The sequence below is a fragment of the Phaethon aethereus genome (genome assembly GCF_964289735.1).
Source record: "Phaethon aethereus genome assembly, chromosome: 26".
NCBI lineage: Eukaryota > Metazoa > Chordata > Aves > Phaethontiformes > Phaethontidae > Phaethon > Phaethon aethereus.
In genome coordinates this window covers 4,677,960-4,700,173 of record NC_138602.1, presented here as the reverse complement: position 1 = coordinate 4,700,173, position 22,214 = coordinate 4,677,960, and the positions used below count along the sequence as shown (strand labels likewise).

Sequence of the window (22,214 nt, the reverse complement as noted above, 5' to 3'; positions counted from 1 at the left end):
TGCCATTAATCTTGTAGAGCAATTTGCTAGTTTCTGTTCTGTGCAAATTGGCGGTAGTGCTAAGCTAGTAACAATTAGATGCTTATGTTATTGGATAACTGACATTTCTTTTTAGTGTAAGTAAACATGTTAGCATTGTTAACCTTTTAATATCTGCAATAAATGTAGAACGAAACAATTTTCTGGTTTAAATGTTTTGCTTGTGAATTTGGCCATTTGTAAGAGATATGCATCATTTTTGGCACTAACAAGTGGAATTGAGATTATGCAGTGTTATATTAGTGTAAAGCAGGATTTTACAGTGTATGAGGGAAGGAGGGTCCCTCTGTTTCTGTGCTGCTAAATGTCTCTGTTGAGAATACCCCCTAAATCATTTCTTAGTTACTTTTTCATGTGGCTTCTAGTGCGTTAAATCCATCCAAAACAGTATTACTTTCCACATGAATGCCAAAACCGTTGTGCCCCAGTCAGAACTGCAAGAGTTTTAGACTTTATTCACGTATCCCAGGAATTAGTTGTCTTTCTGATTTTCTTGGTGTACTGACTTTAAAACAGCAAAACTTTCTCTTTATGTATGTGTGTGGTTTACTGTTGCCTTTAAATTAAAATTCCTTTTTTAGGCAGGATATGAGGGGGAAAATTGCAACGAACTGCAATTTAACACTTGTGCAGCCACCTTCTATCAAGAGGTAAAGCGAGAGTGTTCACTTGCGAAAGATACCAGCCAGGTCTCCTGTCCCTTGCTTTTATACTGACAGTTAGGAAAAGCTTTACAGAGGCAAGTTCAAGCCTTGGCTATACTTTCTTCCTCATTTTCCTTCAAAAATTTATTATATGTAAGGACCTGGTTCTAGAAGAAAGGACATTTGCTCTCATTGGAGAGCAGTGAGGACATCCCCATTTTGGGGGATGTGCCCTAACAGAGTAAGAGAACTACAGTTAATAACACCACTATTTGGAGTAATTGTGTTGGACTAACAGAGATGTTTTCTTTTTTTTTTTTTTTTGCCTTCAGAGCTTTTCTTTGGTGTAATACCAATGACATTTTTCCTATTTATTTTTTGCCAGTTTTTTCGGAAGACACTACAGCATCCTTAGTGTGAACGCTTAATCTGTGCTGAGATGTTATTTCTCAAAAGCAATGTACAGTATTTTTTTCTATTGATATTCCGTTCTGCTTTAAAGTTAATCCTGATGTATTGTGCCCAAAGAAAGTCTGGACTCAGAAATTCAAATGTTGTTATTTTGGATTGTTTTCTATCCTACAAGCAGGTATATTTTCTAATTAAAAATTAATTCCTGAAAGTCCTGTATCATCTTTAATTCTGCATATCTCATGACTGAGTGGCCAATCACAACCAGACTGTAGATTTGAGCAATAATAAACACCTTAAATTGAGAATATGCTCAAAGAACACTAGGGTACTTCTGAAATAAGTTTTTGTGAACCTTGTTAAGTAGGTAACTTGCTGAATTGCAGCAAGTGTGGAAAATGTTTGCATTATCTGTGGGCAATAAAGTTACTGCTGTTTAAGAAAGTGCTAGCACACAGTGTGTTCTCTTTAGCTTTCTGTACCTAATCCATGTCGTTAGAAGGTTGTACTAATTTCCTTGAAGTTACCTCCTAGGCAAGACTTCGCTTTGAAGGGGCAGTTGTATTTCATCATCCTGCGGCTAGGTAATAAAGCAATAGTAAAGCAGCAAATACGAAGCAATAAAATCTAATATGTAAAACAGCTGCCTGGCAGAAGCTCGTTATAGACTATTTGATTCATGGGGTTAACAAAAGTTCTATCTTTGAACAGTTTACAAGACCTATTTCAGAAACCGGAACTATTGTTGGACGGGAAATAAGAATTTTGAAAAACAATCTAAAATCAGAAATCATTACTAGGTCACACAACACAAACATGAGAAGAGAATCCGTAAGTTCTGGCTTTATTTGACGCCTTCTCAGTTACTGTGCGCTATTTACCGATGTCGGTGGGAGGAAGGTCAGTAGAGGGAGTTTGGCGAAGTTCTCATTTGTTGCGTGCACCGGGCACGGAAATACCACCATTTATTTCACTGTTCCGTCCTGGTAATGAAGTCACGGCGGCGATGCAGCGCCGCTCCCACGCGTGTGCAGCTGTCTCACGCAAACGCACCCCGACCCTAACGGGGCGGAGGGGTGTAATTTGGCGGAGAAAGGCGAGTGTCGCCGGCTGGCCGCCGTGAGCAGGGCAGACGGGCTTTACCGTGAGGCGAGGAGCGTGGTTTTATTCCCGCTGCCCCTCAGGACTCAGTACAGCCCGCAGCCTCGGCAGGTCGGTACCGCCATTTCACGGCACGCATCTCCCCCGCGAGTCTCCGGTACCGCGTGGTCCTGCTCCCCTCGGGAGTGCGCGTGGCTAAGTCCCCGCGGTCCCCATCGGAGGGGCGGCTGGCAGGGGCTGTGCTCTCGGGACCGGGGCTGCCCCCTCCCGGCGCTGCCCCCTCCCGGCGCGGCCCCGCCGCGACACGCGGGGCGGTGCTGCGAGGCCCTCGTGCGCCGGCGGGCGGCGCCACGTGGCGGCGGGGCGCTAACGGCCGCTCCTCAGGCGTGGAGGGAGGCGGCGCCATTTTGAGGGTGTGTGGGCTGAGGGGAGAGGGGCTGGTGTCCGGCCTCGGGCGTGGCGGTGTTGGCTGCTGGGGACCCACGGGGCGCGGGGGGCATCCCCAGAGGGCTGAGGAGGCTCAGTGGAGTGATCCTGGGTCGGGGTGTAGCTTGGGGAGCCTGGGGCCGCAAGCGGTGGCAAACCTCCTGTCGGTCAGGCCTGGGCCGCCTCTGCTGCGCTGCACCGCACCGCATTCTGCAGTCCAGAAGGGCCCGTCAGGAAAGGGGTTAAAGCAAAACGTGCTGTGGGAATTCAAGGTCAGAATTAAGGTCTGTCCAGTGAAACAAAGATGTGATAGGACAGGACAGCTACCAGCTCCTGGTGTCTGTCAGTGCCAGGACCAGCCATCATCCCAGGTGCTGCAAAAAAAACCAAGGGAAGTATAAAACGGGACACTGGGAAAAGTCTTCTCAAATACCACAGTCACGTCCTAGATGATGTGTGTTGTTGGCCAAGGAGATGCCTTGGCACATCTATGCCGACTCACACCCTGGGTTACAATCCAGGGGCTAACAAGTTAGTTTTCTGAAGTTTCCAACCTGATTTACTGATTTAAAAGGATTCTAACCCAGACAATACCTTACTTGGCTGATTCTAATGCAAGCATTTTCCTACAGATGAAAGTGCAGAAAGAGCAGAGATTCCCTTCTTTATGAAAGCAGATTGGGAATCTGGCTTTGTGGTTATTGCAGACGACAACTACCTAGCTTTAATTTTGCTCAATTTTCTAGCGTTGGCCGGAGGGCATATTCATTTAGATGGACTGCCAAAATTCCAGGCGTAAGAGTACCCGATTCTAATTAACTTAATAAACCAGAAATTCTTATTTTAATAACATGGTTGATTTGATCTGTAGATATTATTTCAATATTTATAAAAGCTGATGAATTACTGTAAATAAAGCAGTTTTAGCTATGATTTTTCTTAAATACTCGAAATAGCTGACTGCTGCAAAATGTTCCCACTTGTTCTTACTGTTTGTGAAATAATACTTAGATACCCTGCAAAAAATCTGAAACATCGCAGCTTGCAAATAAGAATCACAGGCTTGGTGCAAAGCTTGGTTTCCTGGTAATAGCCTGGAATTGCCACCAGAGTAGTGTCTGCTCCTGATTAGTGTAAGTATAGGTAATAGCTACAAAATCTTGTGAAAGGGCATGGTTGTCCGTCTCTCATAAAAATGGAGGTGCTAAAATATTACAGTGAACTTAAACTGCTTTTAATTTTAGGAAGCCTGGAAGTAGTTATCTGAATGGAAAACGTAAGAGGTTTTGACAAGTTTCAGAAAATATTTGAAGACTACAGATACTTCCTTTGGAGGGCTTCCGCAGGACATTTTCAAGAACCATGAAGAAATTGCTGCCTGTAATTTTTTAATGACAAGGAATAAAAACTGGGAAGAACTTACTTCTAATTGAATCTCTGAAAATGTGTAGCACTGCTGTTGTCCTTTATCTTGTTTTGCAATTAATACAAGAGACAAACGCATCTGTTGGGAACTGCATTCCCAGAAAAACAGTAAAATACCAAAGTAAGTGAAAAATAGTAATTTCACAAGCAGAAAGAAATATAGCCCAGTGTTGTGAGTTTATTTTTTACTAGGCATAGAAAGAATGCAATGTACTGTTTCACCTCAGGTGTTGTGCGATTCATGATTCAGTCATCCAAAGGACAGTAAGGGATGCCTGAACAATAATTGTTGTAGCTAGAGGTTCTGGCTTAATAATAATAATAATAACAACAACAACAATAAATTATTGTTGTTATTATTATTATTATTTTCCTGTAATAAATTGGGAAAAGAATATCCATGCATTTATTCAAATACTTTCATATTATTTAGAAAATATTCTGGAAATGTATACAAGCTTTTACTTGTTCTGTTGCAATTTGTTTTCAATCTGGAATTTTTATTACATAACACTGTGATTCTAGTGGTAAATATTTTTAAAAACTTACCTTCTATGTTTTGCAGCTGGAAATACAAACACTTTTATGAGGGAAGGATTATCCAACGTGTCCACTCTCCTTGTGAATGAAGAAACCAATACCTTATTTGTTGGAGGCAGAGATGCAGTATTTGCTCTTGACTTGAATAATATTTCTAGAGAAATAGCCAGGGTAAATGAAAGACTTCTTTTTTTTCCCCCTACTTTCTTTAAAAAAATACTTTGCTTGTGATTTTCTTAATTTGAACAAAATGTTCTGATTTTATATGTATAAAAGTATTATTATTTCAAGGCTTGAAACTTTATCACAGGTTTTTTTTTTTAAGCAAAGCAGTGCCTTTCTTCAGTTTATTTATTATGCCTTGTATGTTACGGAGATACATAGGAAAAAATGCTTATTTACCCCATAGGTTCAAAGTTAGGTTTATTTAGGGATTTTCTTACACCTAATTTTGTGGGGAAAAAAAATAATAAAAAATTGTGACATACCACCTTACAGATATTTTTTGGCTTTTAGGAATACTGGTTTGCTACACAAGAAAGACAACTGGAATGTATTCGTAGAGGAAAGGACAAGGTAGGAACTTCTGTTTCCCCCACTAAGTTATTAACTAAAGTGAAAATGGCTACAGTGTCACAGCATTAAGCTTCTTTTTAATAAAGTAAAAGCACATTCATTTGAATCTGTTGGGTTTGTTTGCTTGCTGCTGAGGCACCAGGGTATTTTCAGGTGCAATCCACTACACTATGGACATTTTATTTTTATTTTCTATTTTAGATAAGATGTCAGAACTACATCCTTTTACTCCATAAGATAAATGACTCCAACCTATATGTTTGTGGAACGAACGCGTATCACCCAGCTTGTGATCATATGGTGATTATGTTTGAATGCAGGTTTTACTGAAGATATATGAGTAGTATGGCAGATCTTTGAATACCTTTCCTAAAATATTCCTGTTGAAATTTAGAAACTTTCCTAATACTTTTATAAAAGTATGAAAGACCAGAAAGGTGCTTATCGAACGTTATTTTTTTTTTTTGTCCTATTTAAATTACTTAATGTCATAGGTTATCCATGGAACGAACATAACCTTGCAAGGAAGAGCTGAAGAGAGCAGAGGGAAGTGTCCGTTTGAACCAACTCTAAAGTATGCATCTGTTTTTGTAGGTATGTTTGGACTGACATGCAACCTGAGATGGTTTTCCTACCTAAACTAAGTTATGGGATACTGTTATCCTAATTCTATTTTTGTATGTCAACCCCAATTTGTTCCTTATGATACATCTTTGCGTTTTAAAAATAAGTATATTATACTTTTTTGTTTCTTCCAAATATTTACAGATGGAGAATTTTATTCGGCTACTTCAAATAATTTCTTGGGAACAGAACCTATAATACTTCGCGGTATGAGAAATCCTGTAAGAACAGAGTTTAAAACATCATGGCTAAATGGTAAGAAGTTTTTTTTATATATTTCAGTCTCTTGAACTTTAATTTGGTGTATGAATTCTGTCTAGAATGTAGTAGTATGTTATGTATTGATTTTGTAGTGTCAGCTTTTGAACTAAGGACAGAATTTGAAAGAAATTCATTACTACAGACTGAAGTGATGAGATGAGCCACAGCCCCTTTCCATTTATGAAAGCACAGTTTCTTCTCTTAGTGTTTGATAGATTCATAAATACTTTTCAGCGCTTTTCTGTTCCAGTAGTCCACAAAAAAGTTCATTTAGACTTAATTTTAAAATAATATCTGGCATTTATGTTTTTCTTGGACTAAACTTAAAATTTTTGTGTATTTATGTGTTTCAGAACCAAGCTTTGTCAACATGGAAATAGTGCATGAAAGTGAATCTAATCCAAATGGAGATGATGATAAAATTTATGTGTTCTTCACTGAAACAGCTGTTGAATTTGAATTCTATGACAAGCTTCTGGTGTCCAGAATTGCGCGTATCTGCAGAGTTAGTATTTGTAGCGTAAAGATCTTGTTTAGTGTATTTCAGATGACATTTTATAGTCAAGTGATTAACAATGGTATCTATACTGGCTCACCAAACAAAATTCTGTCATATACATTTTATTTCTGAACTAGCTTCCTCTTTTTCCTGCTAGAACAGAACCAGCTGTTCAGGTTGCATTTGACATTTAAACCTTTTTTCTTTGCCTTTGAACTGAGATTTTTAGTGAAAGGCCAACTATGTTTTTCCCTACAGCAACGCTATTAGGTGAAAATTATGCCTCTTTTTGTATGCATTCTACAGTGTTGATGTTATTCCTTCATTTAGGGTGATCTTGGTGGAAAACGCATATTGCAGAGAAGATGGACATCATTTTTAAAATCCCGCCTTTCCTGTTCCATTCCAGAATTAAACTTCCATTTCGATATTGTCCAGGACATCTTTTTACTTAGGAGAAGAAAGTGGCAGGACAGCATATTCTATGGAATTTTTTCCCAGCAATGGTGAGATAGAGAGCTACATATGCTACTAAAGCTTGCAATGAACTGAGTAAGGGTTCTCACTTCCGTATTAATAGCTTGAGTACAGCCTTTTGGCTTTAACTCGGAACAAGAAGCTACCAGCTACTTACGCTGCATGTTTTAATGGACCACATTTGTTTTTCTTACACCTTGATCCAACTGAGCAAACATTATCATCTGAAAAAAAATGTTTTTGGTTCCCGGGCCAAAGCCTTCAATTAAAGACTAACCAAAAGCTTCTCCTAAGCCAAATTTTTAGAGTTATGTTTTCTCTAGTTGGATGGTGGGGCAATTAAAACTGATTACATATAAAATTACATAATTACATACACAAAGCCCTGGATTCTTCTGGTCTTTATAGCACTAAAGGAAATAGCTGACATTTCAAGGTACAGAATTATTACCCTGTTCCAAAAGAAGTATCTGTCATGGCCTGCTTGTGTAATGTAATGTTCTGTGAAAATGAAAACCGAACTCCAAACACACACCTTACAAGTTTTAGGGTGAACTAGCTTTTTCTTAATGCCTTGGCTAATGAAGAAAAACAACACAAAGTGTATCAAAATTTTACATGTCAAAAAATACCAATGACAAAGTAGCCGTGAGTAGGTAATCCTCATGTTTTAGAAAAGCATCAGAATTACCAGAATGCAGCACAGTCAACACTGTCTGCCTTAATCTGCTGCCACCTATTTACCTGTCAGTTTATACCCACTGGACCTTACATGAGTTTTATTTCTGGTTATGGCAGGTTGGGTTCAATGTGTCCTAAGATAGGAATTTGTAGCACATTTATTCCTTTAGGTGTGGCAAAGAGACTTAGACTTGGTACTCACTGGTAGATCTGTAATCACATCAGTGCCTGATCCAGACACTCCTAAGAGTCTACCTAAATTTTCAGTCATTTTGAAAAGCGTTATAATTGGTGGCAAAGAGGGAAAGTATTGTGTTTTTCAATGAGATGAGTTAAAAAGATTAGAAGAATAACTAATGGTCTGTGTCAGAAGTGTGGAGCCAAAGGGAGGAGAATCTGGTCAAAATGTTGATTACCATAATACTTGGGTTCATCTGTCTGCTTATAAAGAAAGGTTGTGAAAAGGTCCTCATTCTCTAAGTTGTTTCAATTTACTTGAGGGCGGTTACTTGATTTTTAACAAATTTAACGTGTTTAATACCATCTTTTATGAATGTCTGTGTTTTATTCTTCTCTTAGTGAATCATGAAAACTGCAACAGAGAAGTATTTTTAGTGTTAGGTCTCTTTTGACTAATTCTGAAACTGTGCACTGTGGAGATTGGGTTATTTTACAGTATTTCTTTCTATATAAAAGCCAATAAAACTTGCTTTTATTTTGTGTGTTGTTTTGTTTGTTTGTTTGTTTTCTTCTAAGGGGAAGATTAGACATATCGGCTGTTTGTGCATACAGTATGAAAAATATTCAGGAAGTCTTCTCCAAAGGAAACTACAAAGGACCTGTAACTGTAGAACATTCCCCTGTTAAGTGGATGGTATATAGGGGAGAAGTGCCAGTTCCACGTCCTGGTGCTGTAAATATGAATTTACGGGTTCTAATTAAAGAACAGTCTCTGGATTACCTCTTTTTGGTAGCAAATAATTAGCTCATGTTTTACCAATATAAATGCAGTGTTCATAATCAGCGAAGAGATACCTGCTTTCTCATTCCATCACATGAAGGTTCCTAGAAAAGCTGCTTTGCTTACAGTTCTGCTCCACAAGAGATGTGGGGTTATTAGCTAGTTCATAAAGTGTGAGAAAAATAATGATTTTATCTTTTGAAGATAAGTAGAAATAATTGAATATTTAGAAACAAATACACCTTTTTTATATACCTTGGTGAAATGTAAAAGCAATTGTAATCATGTTTTTTATGTTTTGTTTCTAGTGCATTGATAATTTTGCCCGGAGTATTGGGTATAATACTTCCTCTGACTTGCCTGACAAAGTTTTGCAGTTTGTAAGAGATCACCCTCTAATGGATAATTCTGTAAATCCAATTGGTAATCGACCGGTGCTACTGAAGAGAGGTTCAAACTACACCAGGATTGTTGTAGACAGAGTAACTGGCCTAGATAAACAAACATATGATGTTTTGTTTCTAGGAACAGGTAAGTGCATTTGTTTTAGGAAAAGACACTATACCTTTTTACGTATTTTGTTCCAGAATTTTTTTCTGGTACTTCAAAAAAGTAAAAGTATTCATCAGATCTGTTTGAAGTTTTGCATTCAGAAGCTCGTCTTGCTAGTTTAATTTCATCCCAGTTAGATTAAATGTGTTTGGTTTGTTGGGCATTAAAAGGCTCTCTTTAGAAACTTTCCATATCAAAGGAGACTTGACATAATATTTGCAAATTCAGGGATTGTTTGAGGTCTTTTTTTCCCCTGAAAAAAATCGTTGCTTTTCTCTTATTCAAAGAAAAAGTAAGAATTGCTTTGAAGAATTAAAGAAATTCCCTGTGCCCAGGAATGCCTTCTAAATCTCTAATTTCAACATGAATTATCAGGCTAAAATGTTACACTATGTTTAAACAAGTTTATCTTTAGAAATAACTTTCATTTTATGTAGATGATGGATATTTGCATAAAGCTTTCAATTGTGATGGGGAAATGTTCATTGTGGAAGAGCTACAGCTGTTTCTGTCTCCTGAGCCTGTACAATCTCTCCAGCTGTCTTCTGAAAAGGTAGAACTTCTGTCCCTCCATATGGAAAGTGACTGATGTAATAGCTTGCCCCAGGCTTTGCTGTTCTGTGTTTTCTTCTGGCTTTTAACTAGCCTCTAAATGTCTCATAATTCTGCTTCTATCATGTATTCGTTAATAACAGAAGCACAAAACATCTTTTTTTTCTGTAGAGGAAGAATTTGTGTGTGTCAAAACATAACTGGAACAAGCCTTTATGTTTGTTAAAAAATTAGGGAAGGGACTCTGTCATTTTACATGCTATGGAAAGCTAGGTTTTTGTCTCATTGATATCACCATCTTATAAGATTTTTAGTTTACTGATATTTTAATAAATACCAGAAAATCTTACAATCCAAATTAGAAAATAACAGCTTAAAATCTCCCTCTGCTGTAAAAGAACTCCTTCCTGCATTTCTAGGGAATGCTCTATGTAGGGTCCCTATCTCAAGTTGTGCAGCTTCCAGTTTCTGAGTGCCACCGATACAAGTACTGCTGGGATTGCATCTTGGCAAGGGATCCTTACTGCGCGTGGTCTCAGAGCGCTAATGAGTGTGTTCTACTGGCAAATCAAACTGGTCATACGAAGTAAGTAAAAAGCTATTATTTGAGCTGCACATCTGATGTGAGATTGCTTTATCTGTGCACTCTTAAATGTCTGTAACACAAAACTAGGATGATTCCTAGAAATGGAATGATACAAGCTGGAACACTTCTTGTCTGTGTTTTCATCCATTTGAGTTTTGGGTTGTTTTTTTTTCTTTTTTTTTTTTTTTTAGGAATTTAATTCAAAGTGTGAAATATGGGGATGCTTCCAGCTGCCTTAGTGAAGGTATGTGAACGTTTGTTTTAAGAAAGAATATTTTAACTTCATGCAATCAAAATGTTTGTTCAATTTGTGCTTACTGGAATTCTTGCGTTATAGAAAAACACAGAATTAAAGTTGTGTTATTACTTTTGAACTAAGACTAAAAAAACCTCACATTGAGCTGGTACTGTCTAATGTTCTTAACCCTCTCAATATAAATGTCAGAATACCTCTGCTGAGACTGAAACTCTTACTCTCAAGGGAAGCATGAATGTGACCCGTTTGAAGTTACTGCTGTCCTTCCGACACCCACTTCGCAGAAATCGCATGACACATCAGATGTCCTATTAAGTCTGTCACTGCATTAGGATGCTCTTGAAGAGTACACTTAAAAAGAAGGCTGGTTGTTATCAGCCATTTAAAATTACTTTTATTATTTTAGTGGTACTGGGAAGTTAATTACTTTTAATGTAGAAATGCAGGTGTGTGTGATCTGGTATTATTATGCAGTGACTTTGTAATGAGTTGCAAGATACATTCCTTTCTTCGTGATGCAAGATGTATCTCTTACCTCCACTTACATCTCTTTAAAGTCAGAGTTGTCTTTAGTCTTGTATATTTTAGGCCGCATGACAAATGATAATAAGGCAGTCAGTGGATAGTTGGGGAACTTTTACATAGCTGATACAAGAGTTGTGCAGACATTAAAGCATTTCTGTAAAGACCTCTCATTAACCAATATAGAAGCTGAGGCATACAAAGGTGGATTTATTTATGCATGGCTATGTGTACAGGTGAGGCAAAATCAGATTAAAATCTGGAAGTCTTAAATTTCCTGTCCCATATTCATTCTGTTACACATCAGTGGGAATAAGAGCAGCAAGGTGTCACTGATAAGTCAGACCTGTTTGTAATGGGGTTTCTTTGTCTTCACCCCTTACCTGTTCATTACCCATTGTTAAGACAGATGAATTAAATTTTCTCTTTATTTGAAAGATAAATGTTTGGTTATGTAAGTTAAACTAAATCCCCAGTGTTCTTACTTAAAAAAAAATTATCTTCATAATTTCAGAAAATAGTGTGAGAAAATACCTCTTTACCCTTGGAAACAATGTTCATCTTAAATGTGTTCCTCTGTCAAATCTGGCAAGCGTAGTGTGGAAGTTTAATGGGAGCAGACTTCAGGCCGAGGACTCTAAATATCTCCTCTATGATGGAGGAATAGCAATATTTAATGTGACAGTGGATGCGGCTGGATTCTATGATTGTCTCTCGGTAGAGAAATCCAACGGGAAGGAATTCCTTATCACTGTGGCCCGCTATGCCCTTTATGCCCAACAGAAGACAGAGGAAGCAAATGTTGTTGCCACAGCAAATAAGCATAAGGAAGCAGGAGCTGAGGGTTTTCAGTCTTCAGTACCACCTTCTTTACTGAACGAGGCAGCAAAACAGAAATCCATGGGCAGCCAAAGCGAGAAGCTTGTTTTAAAACTCTTGGGGGCTGGGTTTGCTCTTCTTTTCTTTTTCCTGTTGGTTTGGAACTTCTACAGGGGTCATTTATCTCTGCCTTGGAAGAGCAGAGAAACCAGCTCAAAAACCACTGGTACAGCTGGCTTGGGAAGTCCAGCACTGGCTACAGAAGAATCAGGCAGTGTAAGGAAGAGTTCAGCCACACAAATGAACATGTCTTTTGTTAATGAATCAGTGCTTGTGAGCTTTTCTTAAGGAGTACGGCGGGAATGCATAGCAGTGCTTGCAGCTCACAGAGCTGTTTGTCTGAGGTGACATGATGTTTCCTCTTAAGGAATGTGGAATGTAAATTTGGGTAGAAGTCAGAAATGCTGAATTGGAAGATGACAAGCTGCATTGTGTATTACATAGATGTGTTACGAGTGACTAGTTTTACTAGCAAAATTCCTTGTTTGGGTACCTTTTTGACATGATAGAACCATAAGAATAAATTTATTTCAAAAATTGACACTGATCTACTTTTTTGTAATGTTGGGGTTGCCCAATTACAGAAATTAATACTTCAGAAGCTAATAATACTTAGCATTTAGGCCTTTTACCTTCAGACTTTCTGTTTAATCTACAAATAGCAACTAATTAAGTCTCCCAATACCCCAAGAGGTTGCTACTATCCTCATTTTACATGTGAGGTTAAATTACTTGTCACTGACCACAGTGAGTATTGGTGTCAGATCTGGTGCTTTGTTAGAAATTCCTGAGTCATCTTCCTGTATTTTATCTTTCTCTTTTTTCCTCTCCTTTGCCTTTTTTTAGGCTTTCAAAACGCTTTCTACGCATTTATTTTTCTAATGTGTTTTTAGTGACCTTTATGATACATCTTCCTCTGTCCAAAAATGTCATGAATCAACTTACGGACTGCATCGTTGTTCTGAATTTATTTCTGAGGTGTGGTCAAAATTCAGACATGGTAGCTCCTTTTGTTAAAGGCCATTGAAAGTTGAGCATTTTTTCTGAGATACTTTTTGCTTCATTTTCAAATAAATGTTCTCTTACATTTTCTTGTTTGGAAAATAACATGGGTTCTTGATCACAAAAATCCCTGAACAAAAGGCTATGCTGCCTCACTCTGTCTCTTGCCAGACATGCATAAAGTACAAAGTTGATGTTCTTCTAGATGCAGACAGCTTATTTTTTTCCAGTTTTCACATAGCTGTGGAAGGAGAAACCTGCTTGGAAATGGATTCTCCTATGTAGAAGTCTGTACCAGCTCTAGCAAGACACCTGCTTTCTCAAGTTCAACAGGAATGCATGGAAATTAAGATGGTGTGCACAATATAGATACCTGGGTAGGAAGACCAGATAAGCAGCTATTTGGTGGTTTTTCTCCCGTAAAATGTAAATAGGTTAAGCTTCTTTACATTGGAGCAAAGTCACAGTCTCTTCTTTTAGCATACCTTCTTTCTCCCAGGATCAAATTATTCTTCTGTTATGCTTCATAACAACAGATTCTTGTGTATTATGGGCAAATACTATAGAAGGAACGTGAGGGCAGTTGTTGAACTTGGAAGAAGCAAATTTCACGGGTTACTGTGTCTGTCACGCTGCTGCTTACCAACACAGCGATGTTTGCGCTTTCCATGGAATGATGCAAAGGTGGGAACGATCTCAGCCTTTCTAGCAAGGTGAAGCCAGAGGCACGCAGTGTAGACAAGAGAACTACATAAAATGGACATCTGAAAATTAGAAGACTGGATAGCTGCTGGCACACCGTTATACAAAGACGTGCCTGGCTGCATTTCGGTGATTGTATCAGTGCAATGCAGGAACAAGATCTGAGGTGCATATCTTGTCTCAGTTCAAAAGGGAGTTGGTCTGCTTCCTTGCAGGGTTCCTTTATCTATATTCCTACTCCCTGTATGCAAATGGCTATATGGAAATTAATGATGCAGGCTGGATAGTGGTATGTAACTAATAACATAGGAAGTGATCAAAATTTCCATTCTTGTCTTTGGGGACACTTAACTCTCTTCCCTTAGTGGAAGGAAGTGCAGATGGAATATAAAACCCCATTTCAGATAATCCTCACAAGGCTACCAGTATTTGGTTTTAGTTCAATTCCTGCTGATCTAATTACCCTAATTTAAATGTGTAAAATAATTAGCTTCTAAGAGAAGTCGTAGATAAATTACTGTTAACAGGTCGATATGAAAGATACTGTGCCCTACTTTCAGTAGTGTCTTCGGTGCAGTTTTAGTCCTTTTGTCATTGGTTGCCACGCTGCACGTAAGAAGGGCAGAGGATATGGGGCAAGAGGGCTGCCGGTGCTCAGCACTGCGATGGAGCCGAGGTAGTCCTTGAGCTTCTTGCTCAGTTGCCAGCTCAGAACAGCCGTCCAGCACTGCTCCAACTTGCACCCTGCAGTGACTTTTCTGAGCGTACACCAATACGCTGTGAAAACACATACCTTCCCTGTTGCTTCTAACATTGGTTCAGCTCGCTCAGTGCCAAAAATCTTTTGTGCTGACAGCTGCTGCCATTGTTTCAAAGCAGAGCATTACCTTAGTGTGCTCAGGATACGTCTTGATGTCACACTTTAAAATTGCTGGCAGCAAACCATCACCCCAAACATGTGGGCAGCAGTAGTGGGGACACCAGAGAGAAGGAATCGCACCTGGCTCAGTAAATCTCCATTCTAACTACATTACAAAAACGGGTGGAGGTAAAACGCTGAAAGCGGAGCACAAGAAGTGGTGTTATCGCTAGTGTTTATACTGCTAGTATTGAACTCTGAGATGAATATTACTAAATTATGAATGCTACTTCCACCTTTTATTGTAAAATTACTAGTACAGAGCTTACTATTGGTGCAAGTTCTGAAGTTATTAACTCATGGAGAAATTAATGTGCAGAACTGTCTGGGATTAACAAAATCTCTCTTGGGGAAGATTTCCTATTAAAGTGCCCTGATAAGTAAGGAGCATAAAGGGGACTGGGATCATCCAGCCTCAGCACCACTGAGCCTGCTCAGGGGAAGCTTTGTGTTAGAGTAGTGGTGTATTTTAAGGCAAAACTGAGGTGCTTGTCGGAATTAAGTGAGGAGTACTGGTGTTCAGTCAGGATTTGAGTGTACTGGTGGAGGAGGAAGTGCAGAAATAGTTTCCTGCCAAAGCCAAGCTTCAGAAGCTTTATTAGGCATGTTTGTATGAGAAGCTTGTACAGTTATTATCTGCTCTAAAAACTGGGAAACTTGTCTGCAGCCTCGAAGTTACTGACTTAAAGCCCAGAATAACTGCAGGCAGTAGAATTGATTCACCCAGCCCATGACAGCTGATACTGGTCAATTGTTTTTTTCACAAACACATTAGAACAGTTAGTGTTCACACACGGGCCCCATCCTTGTCCTCGTTACGTGTAGAAATACCGGGGTGGATGCGCATTGGACTTTGCCTATGGAACAGGATGCGAGCAGCGCCCGGAGCAACTGCCGTTTGCAAAATCTCTACTGCAAGCCTGTTGGATATAATACTGAAAAGGAGCAGATGTGAAAAGATCCATTCCTGTTTTGGCCTTCTGGTGCCTTCACGAGGCCAGGCTACTGGTGCCTCTCTACCTTCATGGTGAAGAATGTGCCTTACACCTAGACTGACCTGTTGAGCATCCGCTTCCAGCCCTTGGAGCTTGTTATACCTGTGCCAGCTAAACTGAAAAGCAGTCTTGTATAAAAAGTCTTTCCACCAGGAAGTTTTTTATGGTTATGACCAAGTCACACCGTATCCTTTCCTTTGATGAACAGATGAAGCGCTTTTACTCTTTCAGTACAAAGCGCATTTTGTTCTCTCTCACAGCTCTCCTACGAGCCCGCTCTGGTCGTTTGGTGCCCTGGAGGGGCAGAGGGTTCCCCAAGGGAGCAGGGGTTCCTCTCCCTCTCCTCACTGCCTGGTTGTCAGCTGAGGACTGCCTTAGCTCTGGCCAGAGCGGCAGGCTGGGAGCGGCTGGTGGCTAATTACCCCTCGGCTTCCCCCAGCCTCCCTTCTCCCCGGGGTATTTTCCCGTTCCATGGCTTGTGTTAGTTTTCCACTTGTATAAATGACTTCATACAAAGCCACAACAACAAAGAACGCCCTGTTTCTGATAGGAGATATCTAAAAAGAAGACGATTTTTGTTTTCGGGGGCAGCCAGCGCCCATTAAAATCCCAGCGCTGTAACCCGGCCCGCCGTTAGGGCGCCGGGGGCAGCGGGCAGCGCGCGCAGGGCCGGCTGTGCCCGGCAGGGGGCGCTGCCGAGCCGGCCCTGGTCCCGGGAATAAAGTCGGGAGAAGAAGCAGAGAGATGTGACCGAGATGGGGCAGTTGGCAGAGGGAGGAAGCGGATAGGGAAGAGAGGAGGAGGAGGAGGAGGAGGAAAGAAGAGCGAGAACAAAGAAATCGCGAGTCAGGGGCGGCTGTACTTCTGGGGCTGCGGGGGAAAATTTGCGGGGCTGCCGGCGCAGCAGGCGGCTTTGTTTCAAAGGGCTTTTGCAAAAGCACCACCTAATCCGGCTGCTCCCCTCCCATGCTGAAGGGAAGGAGGGATCCTGGGAGCCGGAGAGGGGGAACTGCTGGGGACTGCGGCGGCCGGGGGGGGCCCAAGTTCCCAGTCGAGAGTTCTGGGCTGGAGCTGGGGGTGGGCGACCGCAGCCCGGGGCGGGGGGGGGTGTCTGGGCGGCCCCTGCCCTTGCTGCTCCGCAAGCTCGGGGATTACTGGGCGTTTCGAACCAACAGCAAAACTAGCAAGATTTCAAAGTGAAATTCCGGAGGAAATTTGAAGAGCATCCGGATCCGGAGAAAGACAGAAAGAAAGAGGAAGGGAGAAATAAATCAAAACGTGGAGAGAATCTCAGGCAGCTGAAGAAAGGACGGGAGAGAAAGAAGCTGACACCCAGGCAGAGATGGGGTGAGACTGGCAGTTTCTTATTCTTAAATTGCTTTTATTATTTATGGCCGCTGAGCTATTTTTAAGGTAATTGCGAAAGAAACGAAGGTTTTAAATTGCTTTTTTTTCCCCACGTTGCAAGCTTTAAAGTTGAGACTTGCTTTTTATTTTATGGGTTTGAAAGTAGATAATTGCAAGTCTCTGCAACTTCTTTAAATAAACTCGTATGTAGGGGAAGCCTCTAGTGATCTATACGTTGTATGAAATCCAAGCTGGGAGGACTGGAGATGGGTTGCATTCACAAACTTTTCCAGAAGTTAGAAATTAGGGATTTTGTTTGGCTGTTGTGACTTTGGCATTCAGTAAAATGGATCCTGTTTGCATTTCTAAATGGATAAATAGCTGATTGAAAATCTCTGATGACTTAGTTTATGATCCCCCTCAGATTTTCCAAGAGTGAAATAATGCTGCCTGGATGTGCTAGTAGATTTTTGGCATGGAAGTAGAAGCTTAGTCTGGTATTTAGTTTATGTCCTAGTTATAATACTCAATCATGTAACTTTAAGGACCTGATGTGGGGTTGTGAGTTTCTTTGCAACATAAATAAACTCTTCGTGGCTGTTGGAAATCACAGTGGATCTGTAGGAAGCCTGTCTGATCAACTCCCTCCAAACGTGGGTTTTACAATGTGAGAGAAATAAATAACATTCTTAGGGACTTCTTTTCCTTTTGCTAATTTTCCTCTTAAACTATCTAGATTGATTGTAACAGTCAAACACAGATTCAAGAGGCAGAAAAGGTAGAGACGAAGAATCAAAAGCGACAGCAGTGTGAATCTGGCATAGATCCTTTGAAGTTGGCAGAGTATGTGCTGATTCAGGTTAAATCAGAAAGTGTCCCTATTTTCCTGTAACTATTCCTGTGATCTGCAAAGTTACTGTAAAACTTCTAGAACTGCTTGGAAGGGTTTAAGAGGGTGGCTTGATACTAGCACTTAGAGTTAGTGGGTGAATCCTTCTTGGACCTACCAGCAGCTACGTGGTCTCTTCAGAGAGTCGCTAGCTCCCATGGAAAATGTTGAGATAGTGTCACCATCTCAGTCTGCTTAGACTTCACTGTGTAATTGTAGTGGTGTGGTATGAAAACTGTTGGTAAGCCAGAGATGACGTTCCCACCCAAAATTCCTTTTTTCCCACTTAACTCTTGAGATGAAAGTGTCTTTTTGCTTGTACGTAGATCACATGAGGATACTGAGTAGCTTTCAGCAGCATTTAGATTACTCTGGGTACAAAAGAGATTAAAAGCACATCACCTCTTACATCACATTCTGGCAAGTTGATTTTGGTTAACTTATTTTTAAAGCAGGGATCCTGGTCTCGTGCCTCCATATTAGATTTCTTCGTAATGGCATGTTCTGGTTTTCATGGATAAATTCTCTGTGGACTCTTCTGTATCCACTGTATTGTGTGTATTAATGCATTAGCGCTTCCTCTCTGAAGAGGACAGTTGTAAATAACACCTGATCCTGAGGGAAGGGAATTTAGTTAGGTCCTGGCTGGGTCTTCAGTGGACACTTACTCACATTTCTCTGACTCTCTGCTGCTGATGGATAGATTCTATGACAGATAGATTCTGTGATTCTATGTAGCATTGTCAAATATAAGTACAGGTAGATGCAACTTACTGGCTTTGAATTTGAGCAGTATAGACTTTACCCGCTTGTCCCATATATGAAGCAAATGAATTCGCCCACTGTTATCTATACTATCATCCCGCTGACCTCTGCTGAACAGGCAGTTTGAAGTGGCCTTGTCAGAGGGGCTGCTGGTTGTGCTTTTGGAGTTCTGGCAAGGGCAGGTCAAAAAGAACAGCAGATCTTAGGGACTTGCTCTAGTGAAGCTGAGCAGGCATCTGTGCCTGGAAGTACTATGGGTCCTGTAGCTTATAATGAAGATGCAGAGGCAGAATGTGTTGGAGGCACGGAACATTTTGAAATGTGCATGTATCTTCACTTCTCTGGTTCTAATTATTACTGGGCATATTTTCTGGAATGTTTAAAGAATTACTTAGCTGCAGTCTGGCTCAGCTGGGTTTTTTTAACTTCAGTTGCTGTACAGATTTCCAGCAACGGGTCTGTGTGTGTCAAAGAAAGCTGCTGAAGCTTAGTAGCAGAAGTTACAGTTGTCCCAGGAAGGTGAATGCACAGATTGTGTTGTAGACACCTGGTAGCATAGTGTTCAGCAGCCAAGATGCTCTGTAGATGGAGACTGGTTTCCAAAAGAAAGAAACAAAAAAATAATCAGCTGTGTTGCATCTTTAAATACCCTTGATCCTCTTTCTGTGTGCCTGACCTTGCATGCTTGTTGCTGTTCCCTGTGCTGATCCAACAGGAGCATATTCAACCAGGATTCCTTTGCTGCCCTTTTATCTGCAGACAGGCCGTGAGGCAGCTGCTTTTCATTCCTGTGCGAAGCCCTGCTGGGTAATCTCCTGGGAGTTGGGGGAGGCAGAAGGGAAAGCAGCCCCTAGCCAGCTCCTATTGCTGGACCTGCACTACTCCACCTTCCCTTTGTGGCTGTGGCAGAGAAGTCTGGCCTCCTGCAATCCCATCAGGACACTAGCAGCATCTATGCATTTTCCCCAAGGTGACGTTATGCAGCACAGAATGAAAGCAAAGCTGCAGCTAAGAGGACTTGAAAACCTGCCTGGTGGTTAGAACAAAGGACTGGGAATTAGGCCTCCCAAACTTTGTTCCCAAAGCAGTTTTGCAGTTCAGTGTCTGACAGTCAGTGTCCTGAGGGCTTGTGCCCAAATTCTGGGTAGGCAGTATCAAAGCACGCTCTCTGCACTCGTTTACAGTGAAGCAGTAGTTTCCATAGACTCTGGAGGGAGTTACACCCAGTCCCTGGCTCAGAGGAAGGGTTAGACTTTGGGGAGAAATGCAAAGGGAAAGCGATGAAGTTTGACTCTCGTTAATCCACACTTCTTCCCCAAACGGCACTGACATACAGTCAGCAGCTATTCAAGCTGCTGAGGGAAGATAAAAAGAAACAAAGACAGACAGCAGTGAGGGAGGAGGAGATTGGATCTCATTCCCTCTCTGTGCTCCAGTTCTGCCTTTTGAAATACTGGGCTCTGTCTGTCTGAAACACATTCCCCCCATCAGCCCTGACCAGCCCCCTCCCTCAAATTATCCCGGGACTGCTGCTTTGTAGGGTTTCTCGCACTTGAGAGCTCTGGCCGCTGACCCAACAGAAGGGAGAGCCCTGGCCCTGACGCAGCCAGCATGGCCTCCCAGCTGACTCAGCGTGGTGGTGGGCTGAGCGCCAGAGCCGAGCCACGTATCTTTCGTGCTCACATGCTTTCACGTACCCGTTTCTGCTCTGCACAAGCTGCCCTGTGGACACCCGTCCAGGAAACCAGACCTTGCAGAGAGAAAGGACTTTTGGGAAGGTTGCAGTGAGAATTGCCAAGTTCCTGCCACAGCAGCTGGGAAATCCTTACCTCCTGCTGTGTCTGGCAATGGGCCTTCTATCAGAAGATGACCTCTTTTTGGGGGGCTTGCTCACTGTGGCTGCACGTTGAGCCCAGCCACCGGGCACAGTGCAAAAATACATTCCTAGGTCTCTGCACTGTGAAGGTATCCCACGGCTGTCAGCGGGAACATCGCACCCCCAAAGCCCTTCTCTGCCCTCGTGGCTGAGTATTGTTGTGCCCATGGTCCGCAGAAGCAAATGGTTCTGCTGATCTGGTACTTTGTGATTTCTTGCAAGGCATTTTTTGGTTTGGTTTTCAGATGAAGGGGGACCACAGACTGCCCAGGTGTAAAGCAAAATATTTAAAGTGACTATCCTCTCTGTGTCCACGTGCAGAGATGTTCCTTTTGCCGACAAGTAAATGAATATCCCTGCAAAGAGAAGCTGCAGTGAGTGAAAGGAGGTACAGGCTGGGGAACAGCCCATGGACTTCCTAGAGATGCCTTTGACTGAACCCCATCCGGGAGCACCAAAGAAAATGCAGTTAGTGAGGACTGAGCTCAGCCTCCCCAGCACATTCCAGCTGTTGCTTTGAGTGACTAAAAGACTCTATTCCTAAACTTCAGACCTATTCACTGCTTGTGTCCTTGGAGTGCTTTGAACTCAGATTCACCCACCAAATCTCTCTTAAAACTCTATACTTGTGTCTAGGTTTGAATCCTGCTCTTTGTCACATGCCTCACTTTGGAACTGAAAACAGGACAGAAACATTAGTATAAATTTGGGGAATGGTGACTCGGAAAGATTCCCTCTCCAGAGCAAAGATAAGATTCCTTCTCTCTGGTCATGCAACAAAGGGTGGGGGCAGGTGAGCAGGATGGGATAAGTAATTCAGTTAACTAAATGGGCATGTCGCAGGCAGGCAGACAGGATTTTGAGCTGAGAATTACTGAGAACAAAAAAACAAAAGGATCTCAGTGGGAAAAATCTTCCAGATTTCACAGAAAATCAGAGAAGAACAAGGACAAAGCATAAGTCAAATGCAGCTGTGCAGTCAGAAAGAGACCCTTCCCCACACCCAGTGTAGAAGAGCAAATACATCGCAGGATGCAATAAAAGATCTAAAGCAAACAATAAAACTCTGGTTTCTTCCTCTCCCTCTCTCTTTTTGAGAGGTCTGGCAGGAGGGCTATGTTTTAGCAGTTGCCCTTAGGTTTAGGAACCCGCTGAAGATAGAGCGAGCCTGAACTGTCAAACAGGATTTTCCCAAAGAGGTGCTATTTGCATTGGAAGTAACTTGAGAAAGTAAAAGCAATAAAGCACAGTTTCTCTGAGACGTAAAGACCCCAACAGGCAGCAGAAGTTGGGCTGGGGCAAAGAGAAGGGAGCAAGCATACAGTGAAACAGGAGCTGCCACAGTGCTACTGAAATTTAGATGTGAAGATAAACATTTTGCTGAACAGCTTTTTCAAAGGCTCTCTGTCCCTTCCTTAACCTGGGCTATTCCTTAAAATGGGAGATACTCCTTTATAGGATTGGACACCACTACCTTGTGTCAGGAGGCTGGAGGATGCAGAGAAGAACATGCCCTGTTCGCAGCTCTGTCTGTGACTCCTGTGGCTTAAACCAAAAATCTTTTCACCTTTTTACTTCTGGTCTGCTATTAGACTCGTCTGCAGGTTTGAGAGTATTTTTCTGTTGAAGATTAGAAAGAAGACTTTATGAAATCTTCCTACTAAAGACATGCCTAGCAAAGGGATTAAAGGTGGCTTGTTGAAAGTG

General features: G+C 41.4%; 1 protein-coding gene across 1 annotated transcript in view; it reads left to right on the top strand.

Annotated features, from left to right (window-relative positions):
- Window positions 1–9,063: 9,063 nt before the first annotated feature.
- The window catches only part of HOMER3 (homer scaffold protein 3), a gene marked incomplete at its 5' end in the record, with an annotated part of 29,752 nt that continues 16,601 nt past the window's right edge, over window positions 9,064–22,214 (top strand). The window contains 2 exon segments of the mRNA XM_082011132.1: window positions 9,064–9,121; window positions 9,124–9,154. Of these exon segments, the coding sequence (XP_081867258.1) occupies window positions 9,064–9,121; window positions 9,124–9,154 (89 nt within the window).